The sequence below is a fragment of the Pristis pectinata genome, chromosome 13 (genome assembly GCF_009764475.1).
Source record: "Pristis pectinata isolate sPriPec2 chromosome 13, sPriPec2.1.pri, whole genome shotgun sequence".
In the NCBI taxonomy this organism is placed as follows: Eukaryota; Metazoa; Chordata; class Chondrichthyes; order Rhinopristiformes; family Pristidae; genus Pristis; species Pristis pectinata.
The window spans coordinates 38487583-38501407 of NC_067417.1; the positions used below are offsets into that span (position 1 = coordinate 38487583).

A 13825-nucleotide genomic window follows, 5' to 3' on the forward strand; every position below is an offset into this window, starting at 1 on the left:
ATAACATTTCTCTCCAAATGTTTTCTAGGGAAAAAGTGGCCACTATTGATCCTAGAAATCTGAAGCTGAAATGTTTAAATGTTTAAAAGCATATGCTCAATACATACATTATCAAATTATATCCCTACACAAAGTGCATTGAAGCTGTTACGGACTCAGTGAAAGTCCCTTTAAGATAGAGAGTGTGTGTGTATGTGTGTGTGGGGCGTGCTTACGTCAATAGAAGATAAAGGACGTAATGACGTTGTTGAAGAAGTAAGAAGAAGAAGAAGAAGGAGAGAGAGAGAGAAGGGAGAGAGACACCAGCCTGCTTGTTTTCTCTATCGATGGATGAGAAACAATAACTGTGTTTGCCACTGAAATCCATGTATGGAAGTTGGAAGTAATCCGGTGGAGTTCACTTTGTTGCTGACCTGTAGAAGGAAACAGGTATTTGTGTGTGGACGACCACGGTTCGGATGCTTTTCGGGGTGAGGAAGTCACTACCGAGTAAACACTGAAGTGTCGTTTGGGTTCCATCATGGAACATTTGGATTTCGTATGTACTCTCTCTATGTTTTTCTACATCTACATCTTATCTTCAGACAACGGTGGTTGTTGAAGAAGCCCTTGCTCATGTTTCACCTTATGGCTTGCGGAACTGAACTTTAAGAACCATTCCGGAACTGGGAGTTTTGGACTTTGTCACACACACACACGAAGAGTTTAGTTTTGGGGTTAACGTTCGAGGTTTAACATTTTTGAATTCTAACATACTAACATTTTTACTTTTATTTTACGTATTATCATAAGTAGTGATTAATAAAATAGTTTTTAACACTGAATCATGCACAGTGTGTTTCTTTTGTTGCTGGTTTGTGACAAAATTGGGGGCTCGTCCGGGATAGTTCCCAAGGTTAACGAGATTCGTCCGGGATCCAATCCAAAGATTAACGAGTGTCATCTGGGATCGTTCCCCAGATTGACGAGATTCGTTCGGGATTCAATCCAAAGATTTTTGAGGGAGGTCTGATAAATTCTTTTTAATTGGCTTGTGTGTGTGGAAACCAGCAGCAATGGATATTAAGGCATTTTTGGAGTCACCAACCCAAAAAGGATTGGAGGTGGCGAAAAAGGATGATTTGATAAAGATTGCTACAAGGCTAAACCTTACAGAAGTAAAGCAGTCTATGAGAAAGGCAGATATTCAGAGACTGATAGCTGGCCATTATGTGGAAAAGAAGGTGTTTGAGGAGGAAATGTTAAAACAGTTTCCTGGCAGTGAAATAGCAATTTCTGAGGCACAGGTGCAGATAGCAAAGATGGAGTTAGAACAAACACGACTGAAGTTCGAGTTGGAACAAAAGAAATTAGAGGCCGAACAAGAGGAAAAGAGATTAGAGGCCGAACGAGAGCAAACCCAGTTAAAGATAGAGGCCGAATGAGAGAAATTAGAGGCCGAACAAAAGATAACTCAGATGAAGATAGAGGCTGATCTAGCAATGAAGCAGATGGAATTGAAGAGGATGGAGCTGGATAGTGAGGAGAAGGAGAAACAGAGGCAGCATGATTTACAAATGATGCAAAAGAGTGTGGAATCTGATTCTGAAGATGGTTTTTCAGCCAGCAGGGAGGTTCGATTAGTCCCTCCTTTTGAGGAAGATCAGGTTGATCAGTATTTCCAACATTTTGAAAAGGTTGCTGTGAGTTCAAACTGGCCAAGGAAAGGATGGGCTCTTATGGTACAGAGTGTGATTAAAGGTAAAGCTCAAAAAGCTTATTCTGCTTTGTCTGCTGAGGATGCAGCTGATTATACCAAGGTAAAACAAGCTATATTGAAGGCCTATGAATTGGTACCTGAAGCTTATAGACAAAAATTTAGAGACTTGAGGAAATCTGCAGATCAGACTTATATGGAATTTGCCAATGGAAAGAGAATATGTTTTGAACGGTGGTGCCTGGCTAAAAATGTAGATGGGGATTTTGATAAATTGAAAGAATTGATATTAGTGGAAGACTTTAAAAGATGTGTTCCAGCTGAATTAACAACATATTTAAATGAAAAGGCAGTGGAAACTTTACAAGAAACTGCTAGGTTGGCAGATGATTATGCTTTAACCCATAAATCCAAATGGGGACAACCTAAAACCTTTCAAAAGAGTTACAAAGACAATCCAGGTAAACCGGAGATTAAATTGGGAGGTAATCAAAAAGGAAAGGATGAAAAGAAGCCAGTGCTGGAGAAACCTGTTGAGCGTACTTGTTATTACTGTAAGAAACCTGGCCATGTGATAGCTAATTGTGCCCTTTTGAAAAAAAGGAAGGAAGCTGTGCCCAATGCTTGCTTTCAGGCAATTAAAAATCAAAAAGGTTTAGGAGATGCTGTTAAAGATCAGTCCTTGCAAGAGGGAAAAGCGGAAAAGTTGGAGGAGGTGAGAAAAGAATTCCGTTCGTATGTATCAGAGGGTTTTGTTTCACTGAATGATGAGTCACCCCAGGTGCCAGTGAAAATTCTTAGAGATACTGGGGCTAGTCAATCTCTCTTGCTGGACAGTGTTTTAAATTTTGGTGAAGAAAGTGACACTGGTGAGGTAAATCTAATACGAGGCGTTACAGATGACACCATGTCTGTCCCTTTACACAGGGTGATTTTAAAGTCAAAGTTCGTAGAAGGACCAGTCGAGATAGGGATAAGACCTAGTTTGCCAGTGGAAGGAGTTTCTTTGTTATTGGGAAATGACCTTGCAGATGGAGAAATTGTTCCTGTGGTACGGTTAACAACCAAACCAAGGATTGATGAGTCTGAGAATGATCCAGATGTTTACCCATCATGTGCGGTGACTCGAGCTAGAGCTAAGGAATTAGCCGAGACAGACAGTCCGGTGCAGTCTGATGTGGTTCCTTGTGACAGTCCTAAACAGGAAGAAAATTATGATGCCTTATCTGAGACTTTTCTGTCTTCACTGGAGGATCAACATCCTTATAGTGAGCCTGAATTTAAAGATTTGTCTTTGTCGAGGAAGGATTTTATGGTGGAACAGACAAAGGACCCTGAGTTGACAGAATTGAAAGAAAAAGCACTCTCGTGAGGAGATTGAGAAAGTGCCAAGTGGATATTATGTCAAAAATGGAGTGTTAATGAGGAAATGGAGACCTCCCCATGTCCAAAAAATTTAAAACTTGGTTGGAAAGAGTCTGCCAGCTAGCAAGAGAGAATTTGAAAACCAGCCAGATAAGAATGAAGACATATTTTGATAGACGTGCTCGGCCTAGGACATTTGCAGTGGGGCAAAAGGTGTTGGTATTTTTCCCTAGCCAAAGTAATCCATTGCAAGCTCGTTTTTCTGGACCCTATGTTATTGAATCTCGAGTGACTGATTTAATATATATAATCAAAACACCAGATAGACGCAAGAAAACACAACTCTGTCATGTAAATATGCTAAAACCTTATTATGAGAGGGATTCAGTTGTGGCCTTGGTGGATGATGTAAAGGTTGTTTCTAGAATGCCTGATGTTGATGTTGAGGAAGGCCAATTTAGACCAAATATTATTCCATCAAAACTAAAAAACCAAAATATCCTGGAGAACCTTGAAACGAAGTTGGACCATTTACAAGTTTCACAAAAACAACAGATGAGAGAATTAATTTCAAAATTTAAAAATCTGTTCCCAGATGTTCCAAACAGAACATCGATAATTACCCATGATGTTGATGTTGGGGATGCAAAACCAATCAAACAACACCCATATCGAATGAATGTGGAAAAAAGTAAACTTGTTGATCAGGAAATAAAGTACATGTTGGAAAATGATATTATTAGACATTCTACTTCAAATTGGAGTTCGCCCTGTGTTATTGTACCTAAACCTGATGGAACTGTTAGATTTTGCACAGATTACAGGAAAGTGAATGCTGTAACAAAGTCAGATGCTTACCCTATTCCTAGGGTGTCTATTGCATAGACAGAGTGGGAAAGGCAAAATTTCTTACAAAGATTGACCTATTAAAAGGGTACTGGTGTGTTCCATTAACAGATAGAGGAAGGGAGATTTCTGCCTTTGTAACCCCTTCTGGATTGTATGAATACAATGTTTTGCCATTTGGAATGAAAAATGCTCCGGCAACATTTCAAAGAATGATTAATTCAGTGATTCATGGGTTAAAACATACAGATGCCTACATTGACGACTTAGTGACTGGGAATGATACTTGGGAGGATCACATCTCTGCGTTAGAAAGGTTGTTTGAAAGACTTTCCAAGGCTAACCTTACAGTTAACTTGGCTAAAAGTGAATTTGGCCATGCCACTGTGACGTATCTTGGGTATGTTGTAGATCAAGGCAAGCAAGCTCCTGTTCAGGCAAAAGTTCAAGCAATATCTGAGTTCCCTATTCCCACAGGTACGAGGACTGTTAAAAGATTTTTGGGAATGGTTGGATATTATCGAAAATTTTGTAAAAATTTTGCTGATATTGCTCTTCCCCTAACTAATCTTCTGAAGAAGGGAGTAAAGTTTGTTTGGACAGATTCTTGTCAAGAAGCATTTGAGAAGCTGAAAGCCATTTTATGCTACCATCCGGTGCTCAAAACACCTGACTTTGAAAAGCCATTTTCATTAGCAGTAGATGCCAGTGATGAAGCTGCAGGAGCTGTGTTGTTGCAGAAGGGTGACCTTGATGATATTGACCATCCTGTAGCTTACTTTTCAAAGAAATTTAATGAGCATCAAAAGAATGATTGCACCATAGAGAAAGAATTACTGTCGCTTGTTTTAGCATTGCAACATTTCAGTGTATATGTTTGCACCGCTCAGAAACCACTGACTGTGTATACAGATCATAACCCATTGGTGTTTCTGAGCTGAGTCAAAAACAAGAACAGAAGGCTGTTAAACTGGAGTTTAATTTTGCAAGAGTTTGATCTCAGGATAACTCACATTAAAGGCAAAGATAATGTGATTGCTGATTGTCTTTCCCGATGTTAAATGGGAAACATGTATCTGTACTAATCTGATATTCTGTAGTTGTGTAGCATGATAATTATTAACATTACTAACTATGCGCGGTTAAAATTTTTCTTGGGAAAATTTTTTTTTAGGTGGGAGGTGTTACGGACTCAGTGAAAGTCCCTTTAAGATAGAGAGTGTGTGTGTATGTGTGTGTGGGGCGTGCTTACATCAATAGAAGATAAAGGACGTAATGACGTTGTTGAAGAAGTAAGAAGAAGAAGAAGGAGAGAGAGAGAGAAGGGAGAGAGACACCAGCCTGCTTGTTTTCTCTATCGATGGATGAGAAACAATAACTGTGTTTGCCACTGAAATCCATGTATGGAAGTTGGAAGTAATCCAGTGGAGTTCACTTTGTTGCTGACCTGTAGAAGGAAACAGGTATTTGTGTGTGGACGACCACGGTTCGGATGCTTTTCGGGGTGAGGAAGTCACTACCGAGTAAACACTGAAGTGTCGTTTGGGTTCCATCATGGAACATTTGGATTTTGTATGTACTCTCTCTATGTTTTTCTACATCTACATCTTATCTTCAGACAACGGTGGTTGTTGAAGAAGCCCTTGCTCATGTTTCACCTTATGGCTTGCGGAACTGAACTTTAAGAACCATTCCGGAACTGGGAGTTTTGGACTTTGTCACACACACACACGAAGAGTTTAGTTTTGGGGTTAACGTTCGAGGTTTAACATTTTTGAATTCTAACATACTAACATTTTTACTTTTATTTTACGTATTATCATAAGTAGTGATTAATAAAATAGTTTTTAACACTGAATCATGCACAGTGTGTTTCTTTTGTTGCTGGTTTGTGACAAAGCACTTGGGGTTTTGTGCATTCACTATTTTTTTAAATCTGGGATTTAAGGTAATTAAAGAGGAAGGACTGAGTCACACTGTATAAATCTTTGTTGTGATAGTGTTAGCTGTGACAGTCACATACATTGATCTGAAATGTTTCCCCCATTTCTCTCTCTATATATGCTGCCTCACCTGCTGAATGTTTCCAGCATTTTATTTTTATTTAAGCCTTAATTAAAGTTCAAAACGTTCACTGTCTTCTAAACAGACAGAAATTGCAATCTTAGCAAGAAATAAACAGAAATAAATGGTTATTAATTAACTTTCATAAAGTACCACATTAGTCCCAGCAGAAGAATTTTATAAATTCCATCCGAAGGACTCAAACAAAACTTTGATGACTAAATATTTATTCTCGAGTATCACATAAATAAAATGCCTTGTGATACATTAACATTCCTTTGGTGTCAGGAATAAAAATAAGTGACATCTATTCTGCCTCAATAACTATGTCTTCTGTATTATGAATAGAAGTAGCAATACAATTGAAAAGTTTAAATTTAACCTGTCTTCGCCTTGTTATGGAAAGTCAAAGTCATGTAATATCAGGATAAGAAAGTACATAGTTATAAAGAATGTCTATCGCTCAATTTCATTCTGCCTTGGTTCATATTTAGGTAATCTTTTAACCTGCAGATGTTATTATTCTAGCCTGAAATATTATCTTTCAAATAAAAATATCTTTGTTTCTGTACCCTTATTCTATTATTAAAATGGTTATTCAACTGACTTCACATTTATCCATCTTGTGCTTCATCTGTCATAATCTTGTTTCAATTGTCTAAATTTCCCTGAATATTTGTTTATTTATAATAATACAGAAAGAGGTCATTTGGCCCATTGCATCCATGACAGCTCCTGGCAGAGCAATTCTATCAGCTCCAAAGCTCTATTTACTTGTACTCTTGCAAATTATTCTCTCTCATATGCCCGTCAACTCCCCTTTGATTCTTTTGCCAATTACACACAAGGGGGCAATTTACAGTAGTTTATTAAACTGCCTGTATGTCTTTGTGGTGTAGGGGGGAACTGGAGCACCTGTCAGAAACCTACATAGATGCAGAAAGAATATGCAAACTCAACAAAGACAGCATCTAAAGTCAGGATCAAACCTGGTCTGTAACGCTGAAGGCAGCTCACTAACTGCATAACACCATCCTTGCAACTCACAATTCATAAAAAGAGGTCTTGTTGTCCAGTCTCTCTCCCTCTCTCTCTCTCTCTCTCTCTCTCACAATATATACAGTATAAGGACTAATTTTCTGTTGTCTGAGGCAGAGACAAATATGGGTTCAATATCACGATTGTGTAATGAAATTTGCTAGTATTGTAAAATGAAATTGTATTTTAAGCTGAAGAACTCTTTACTATCTTTGTGTATCTTATAGGCAATGTCCGAGCCTCAACCATCTTCAGATGCTTCATCAACGACCTCCTTTCCATCAAAATGACAGAAACAGAGCGATTCAATGTTGACTGCACAATGTTCAATTGCATTTCTTCTGCTCAGAAAATAAAGTAGCTCATACCAGTATGCAGCAAGACCTAGACAACATTCAGATATGGGCTGGTCAGTGGCAGGAAACATGAGTGCCACACAAGCACAAGCAATGACGTGTCTAAAAACAGACTGCCCACCTTCCCTTGTCATTCAATGACATCACTATCGTCAAGCTCATGAACATAGAACAGTACAGCACAGGTCTTCGGCCCGTAATCTTGTGCTGACCTATATAAACCTACTCCACGATCAATCTAACCCTTCCCTCCTACACAACCCATAACCCTCCATTTTTCGTAATCCACGTGCCTATCTAAAGGTCTTTTAAATGTCCCTATTGTATCAGCCTCTACCAGCACACCCAGCAGTGCATTCCAGGCACCCACCACTCTGTGTTTTTTTAAAAAACTTACCTCTGACATCTCCCCTAAACGTTCCTCCACTCACTTTAAACAGATGTCCTCTGATATTGGCCATTGCCACCCTGGGAAAAAGGTGCTGGCTGTCCACTCAATCGATGCATCTCAATCTTATACATCTCTATCAAGTTGCCTCTCATCCTCCATCGCTCCAAAGAAAAAAGCCCTAACTCGCTCAGCCTTTCCTCATCCAGTCAGCATCCAGGTAAATCTCCTCTGCACCCTCTCTAAAGCTTCCACATCCTTCCTATAATGAGGCAACCAGAACCGAACACAATACTCTAAGTGTGGTCTAATGAGAGTTTTATAGAGCTGCAACATCTTCTCAGTATCAATCCCCCGGGGGTCATTATTAATCAGAATTTCAATTGGATCAGTCAATTAAATACAGTAGTTACAAGTGCATGACAGAGATTGTGTATCCTATGACAAGTGACTCACTTCTTGATATCCGAAAGACTAATGGGAATGCCCTGAAACCCGGTCTAGAGTCAGTAGGCCGAATGGCCTCCTCCTTTGTCATATAAGAAAATATGATTACACTTCTAAAGTGCTTTGCGACAGAGTGTTAAAGGTTCTCACACTTTAAACAAGAAGCCATTCAACAATAACTATCAATGGTATTCTACAAGGGAAATTGATTTATTTTCAATAAGCCAGTAGAAATCAGGTATGAACCTTTCAATCTCCCTGATCTATACTTTTTAGTGCATTAGTCAGCAATGACCATCTACGCAAGTAATAAAAATCCATCGGATGCAAAACTAGATGGGAAGTTTTCTTTGCTAAAAGGATGAGCAAAGGCATCATGAGAATTCAACTCATATAGTCAGGTTATCTTGGCATAATCGCGATTAGTAGTTCCGAATTAAAACTAAATTACAGTGGGATTTTGTTTTAAATCTCTCAAATGCTAATTGTGGTTTAACGTAGCCGACCAATTGTAACATTTTTACTGAAAAAAACGTACAGTAAGTTTAAAACAAAACGTCCTCTGCACACAATAATTACTCAGCAAGAATGCATGTCCAGATGACATACCAGAGAGGCCAATCACTATTAAATATAAAACACTATCCCCATTTATAAGGCTGGATTCGGAATAGATGGGCAAAGTGAAATTCAAAGGGCGAATCAGAGCTGAAACTATTAAAAGAGTTGAGTAATAGTTCACTGCAAATATCTAGCACCTTCTAGAAAACCACTTTTTTTATTTCAACACGTTAAACAACCAATCTGACTGAACTTTACAGCTACCAAGCCCAGCCTCATGGCCTCGCATCGGCTCAATTGCATTGCGGGAAGTGTAGTTGCTTCCCTCTTCCACTTTAAACGCTGGGTTTTACCTGAAACTACAAGTCCCAGGGTGCACTCGGCGGTTTCACCCACTAACGAGCATGCGCCGTGCTGAGGAGGTTGCGAGCGCCTTCTGCTTCCCCCACGCAGGGGCTGGGAGGGGCCTGGCGCCGACTGTCGCCATACTGCCGTCCGCCGGAGTTGGGGCACTGGGTAAGCCTTTTTTCTCAGCAGTCCGTCGGCCGTGTGGTAGTCGAGCCTCGACTCACGGACGCGTGTGTGAGAGTGGAGCGGGCGCCTTATCGGCCGCCCTGTGCGCATGAGACATTGCGATGAGGTTGGCCGACCTGCCTCTCGGTTTGAGGGGTCGGGCCTGGCTCGGGCGAGTGGCGGGATTGCGGGGAGGTGTGTTCGAGCTGGATGATGGCGCCCCTGCTCTCGGTGGCGAGCGGGCTGCCTGCACGGGCGTCCATCTGCCTCCTCGTTCTCGTCGGTCAGGCTGGGCAGCCCGTCCCTGTGCCCGGCCTGGTGGGGGGGGGGGGGGGGAAGCGGTAACGTGCCGGGTGCCTCCGGGGCGTCGCTTTGCTGGCGGTAAATGACGCTGCGCTTTTAAACGTTAACTCTCAACTATTTTTAAAAATAAACGGGCGAAGGCGAGTGAGCAGCCGCGGGCGGATTCACTCTCCTGCCGAAAACTCCAGGGCGTTCAGCCCTGAATTTCAATCCCCACCCCCAACACCTGTACCAGCTTTTCCTTTTTGTTTTGTGCAGAAGGCAATTTGTTTTGTTTTCCTCTAGTGTCTGTGTGTGTCTGCTGGATTTTGGGGAGCCCGTGAACACTCACGTTGCGCTCCAGAGCGGGACGGCACTGTGCTTAAAAAGCACTGAGGACTTCAGAGATGATTTAACGCAAATCCCTTCGCAGCCAGCTGGAGCTTTGCTTTTCTCTGTGACTCTGTTCCCGTCACTGCAACAGCGAGAAGTAGTCATTCATTCCATGGCGGCCGCCACTGTTTTCAACCCTGAGATATCACATCGCGCCTTAGATTTTTTTAAAAAATCATTGCTACTGTAGTCATTGGTTTAAGTTTTTTTGCGGGCTTTTTTTCTATTTCCCTGTTGGTTCCACCTCGGCGGCCTGCAGTGGAGTTGGATTAAACGGTGTTTTCGAATTTCTGTATTTGTACCTACCCTTGATCTTATTTGGGAGCCTTGTGTCACTCAGCGTAAAATCAATGTTGCAGTTTGAAGGTTGGGTTCGATGTCTGTCATAACGCATAAGGACATACCCCTCCGAGCCGCCAATCGACCCCAGTTCGCCCAGTAATCAGCAATCACTGCATTAGTTTCCTTATTCTGAAGCGACCTTTTAAGAATTAAAAAAATTTGTTCAGACATGTAACTCATTGGAGAGAGGGCTTTACTTATCGCTATCCAACTGTGCAGTTTTTGATCCTACTGAAAGGTTTCATTTTGTTAGTGCTTAAACGATGGCCGTTTTAGCTACAGCTCCACAACCCCTCGTCTTCACTGACCGTTGAATTTTGTACTTTAAACTTGACAAGTTTCAATTGCGCTTCAGTTTCTTGGGAAATTAAAGCCTGTTTCTCGTGTTTCTTTATTAAGTAATACAGTTGTATGTTAGTATGGAAATAAACGCCAAAAGTTTTTTAATGCAGACACAACTGAAAAATAAAATGGTTCTCAAGGATTTGTCTAGCGCTGAAAGGTTGCTACAGATATGGCATTTCTAGTTCTTTTTAACAGATGTTGTATATTTCCCTTTCACCACTTTTAATGCTTTGCTGACCTTGTCCTGGTATCTGGTTGGTTTTAATTTTCTCTCTGTAATCTTAGTTTTAGTACTGTACAAGGGTTTACACCAGTCTGCCAGCAGATTCAATAAAGAGGATGAAATTTTCTCAAAAAAATGAAGAGCACAGGACAGAGACGCAAATGATACAGAAGAAAAGAATACTTAATAATTAGGATGGATTGGACAAGGGACGGATATGAAGCAGGATAAGTTTGAAATGTATATGTGTAAAAGCATGGGGTATGTTACATGTCAGTGATTTGCAGGCATGATATAATGAGATGTCTCAAGTGAAGAATTGGGTATGTATTGTTGACGAGTCAGAAAAATCAGGGAGGTGATAAAAGATTGCATGATAGTATTGACTGAAGGAACAAATATAAAGATGAGGAAGTTTTCATTCTTCTATCTAGTGTTGAGTTTTACTTCTGGTTATCCAAAAAGAGCTACAGCATGGATGCAAGAACTGCAGTACTTTGCAAGTCTTTTAAAAAGTTTAGCTTGAGTACCGTAAACAAGACCTTTGTTGCAAAAAAAGGAACAAGTAAAACCTAGCTATAATTATGCAGTTGGTGTGATCACGCTTGGTGTACTGTATGGAATTTTGGACTTGTGTAATGGAGGATATACTTGCTTTGGAAGTGATATAGTAAATCTTAATGGTGTAGCCACATGCGACGCACTACTAAAGGAACACATGGAGGCAGAGAGTGCTGAACTAAAAAAAACCCTTTACTGATTCAAAATCACGTGCTTAAATCTCCCATCCCATGGGCCCCTGCGACCCGCAGGGTGGACGTGATGCCCGACTGTCCCCGGAGGGTCTGCCCCGAGTGGGTAGTTCCAAACATGCTACTGCGTGGCTGCCCGTGGCTCCTGATGGCGGTTCGAGTCCAGTGTGTGCAGGCTGCAGCCACGCCGCCCCCCCCCCCCCCCCCCCCGAAACGTCCATTGGGGGAGTGGACCCCCGAGTCTGTGTGGCTTTGCTGGGTGGCCGGCCTTGCCGGCCTGGTGCAGGTACCCTCACTGGTTGCTCAATGTCCAAGTGCACCGGTTTGAGGCAGTCCACTGTAAAAGTCTCTTCCTGGCCACTCACCTACACGACACACGTGGATCCGTTGTGCCGGATCACCTGGAAGGGTCTCTTGTACAGCTGCTGTAGAGGTGACCTGAGCATGCCCCTGCGAATAAAAACATACTCACAGACTCAGAGGTCTTTAGGGGTGAAGGATAGCATGGGACCATGCCTGGAAGTCGGGACCAGTGCCAGGGTCCCTACCTTGTTCTGCAGCCTTGTTAGCACCGCTGCTGGAGTTTCTTCTGAACCTCGGTCCTCTGGTACGAACTCGCCTGGGACCATCGGGGGCACCGTAGACCAATTCCGCTGAGGAGGTGCCCAGGTCCTCAGGCGCTGTGCGGATGCCCAGTTGTACCCAGGGAAGCTCATCTGTCCAGTTGGGGCCCGAGGCGCACCATCAAGGTCGACTTGAGATGCCAGTGGAATCGTTCTACCAAACTGTTGGACTGGGGATGATACGCTGTGGTGTGATGCAGTTGGATGTCCAGGAGCTGCGCCAGTGCTGTCCACAAACCAGATGTGAACTGCGCTCCTCTGTTGGAGGTGATGTCCTTTGGGAGGCTGAACCTGGCGATCCAGTTTGCAATGAGCGTCCTGGCGCAGGACTCATTGGACGTGTCTGCGAGTGGTACAGCTTCCGGCCATCTGGTGAACCTGTCTACCATGGTAAAGATATACCTGGTGTCCCGGGAGACTGGCGGGGGGTCGACGATATCAACGTGAATGTGTTGGAACCTCCTGTGCCTCGGCTGGAACTGCTGGAGGGGAGCTTTCATGTGCCGCTGGACTTTGGCGGTCTGGCAGTGTACACAGGTCCTGGCCCAGTGTCCGACCTGTTTGGGCAAACCATGCCAGATGAATCTGTCTGCTACCAGCTTGATGGACGCCCAGATGGACGGGTGGGCCCGGTCGTGCTGGGTGTCGAACACCCAGCGCCTCCATGCTGCTGGTACCACGGGTTACGGTTTGCCGGTAGACACGTCGCACAGGAGTTGATCTGCTGCCGGGCCAATGGGGACGTCCTCCAACTGGAGCCCCAAAACGGTGGTGCGGTAAGCTGGGATCTCGGTGTCTGACCGTTGTACTTCCGCCAGTGCTGCATAGTCTATTCCTGAGGACGATATGCCTGCTGAGTGGAGGCAGGGGCGAGACAGTGTGTCGATGATGACGTTGTTCTTCCCTGCGATGTTACCGACGTCCATGGTGAATTCTGAAATAAAGGACAGATGCCTCTGCTGCCAAGCCGACCGTGGATCCGATACCTTGGCCAGTGCGAAGGTGAGGGGCTTGTGGTCTGTATACACGGTGAACTCCCTTCCCTCGAGGAAGTACCGGAAATGCCGGACAGCCAGGTAGAGTGCTAGCAACTCTGTCGAAAGCGCTGTACTTCACCTCTGGTGGCCGTAGGTGCCTACTGAAGAAAACGAGTGGTCGCCACTGGCCCTCGATGAGCTGCTCCAGGACTCCGCCGACTGCTGTATTGAAAGCATTGCCTGTGAGTGCTGTAGGTACAGCGACTCTCGGGTGCACTAGGAGGGCTGCCTTTGCCAGCACCTCCTTGGCCTGCTCGAACGCCTCCGTGGACTCTGCGTCCCATGCCACCTCTTTGGCCCTGCCGGCCATCAGGCTGAACAAGGGTCTCATGATGTGTCCTGCCGCCGGCACAAACCGATGATAAAAGTTGACCATCCCTACGAACTCCTGCAGGCCCTTGACCTTGCTGGGCTTGGGGAACTGGCGGAAGGCCTGGACCTTGTCCGGTAGGGGAACTGTGCCGTATCGATTGACTCTGTGGCCCAAGAAGTCGATCTCCGTCAGCCCGAACTGGCACTTTGCCAGATTGATTGCCAGTTCCTGGTTGCTCAGG

At 43.4% G+C, this 13825-nt stretch overlaps 2 protein-coding genes across 10 annotated transcripts in view; both read left to right on the plus strand.

Moving 5' to 3' along the window:
• Nucleotides 1-7582, plus strand: part of LOC127577102 (uncharacterized) — a 31874-nt gene extending 24292 nt beyond the window's left edge. For 6 of the 8 annotated variants that reach the window (XM_052027991.1, XM_052027992.1, XM_052027989.1 and 3 more), the window contains one exon: nucleotides 29-5686. In XM_052027991.1, coding sequence (XP_051883951.1) covers nucleotides 1458-3068 — 1611 coding nt within the window. In that variant the 5' untranslated portion in view covers nucleotides 29-1457 and the 3' untranslated portion in view covers nucleotides 3069-5686. Of the gene's footprint in view, nucleotides 1-28; nucleotides 5687-7236 lie in introns of those variants that run through there. The other 2 variants (XR_007957324.1, XR_007957325.1) reach the window with 1 other exon arrangement.
• Nucleotides 7583-9122: 1540 nt separating this feature from the next.
• nutf2 (nuclear transport factor 2) overlaps nucleotides 9123-13825 on the plus strand; it is a 36711-nt gene continuing 32008 nt past the window's right edge. Inside the window, exons 1-2 of one of the 2 annotated variants that reach the window (XM_052028014.1) lie at nucleotides 9190-9277; nucleotides 9863-10046. The gene's annotated coding sequence lies outside the window, so the exon portion shown is untranslated. Of the gene's footprint in view, nucleotides 9278-9862; nucleotides 10047-13825 lie in introns of both variants that reach the window. The other variant, XM_052028013.1, reaches the window with a different exon arrangement.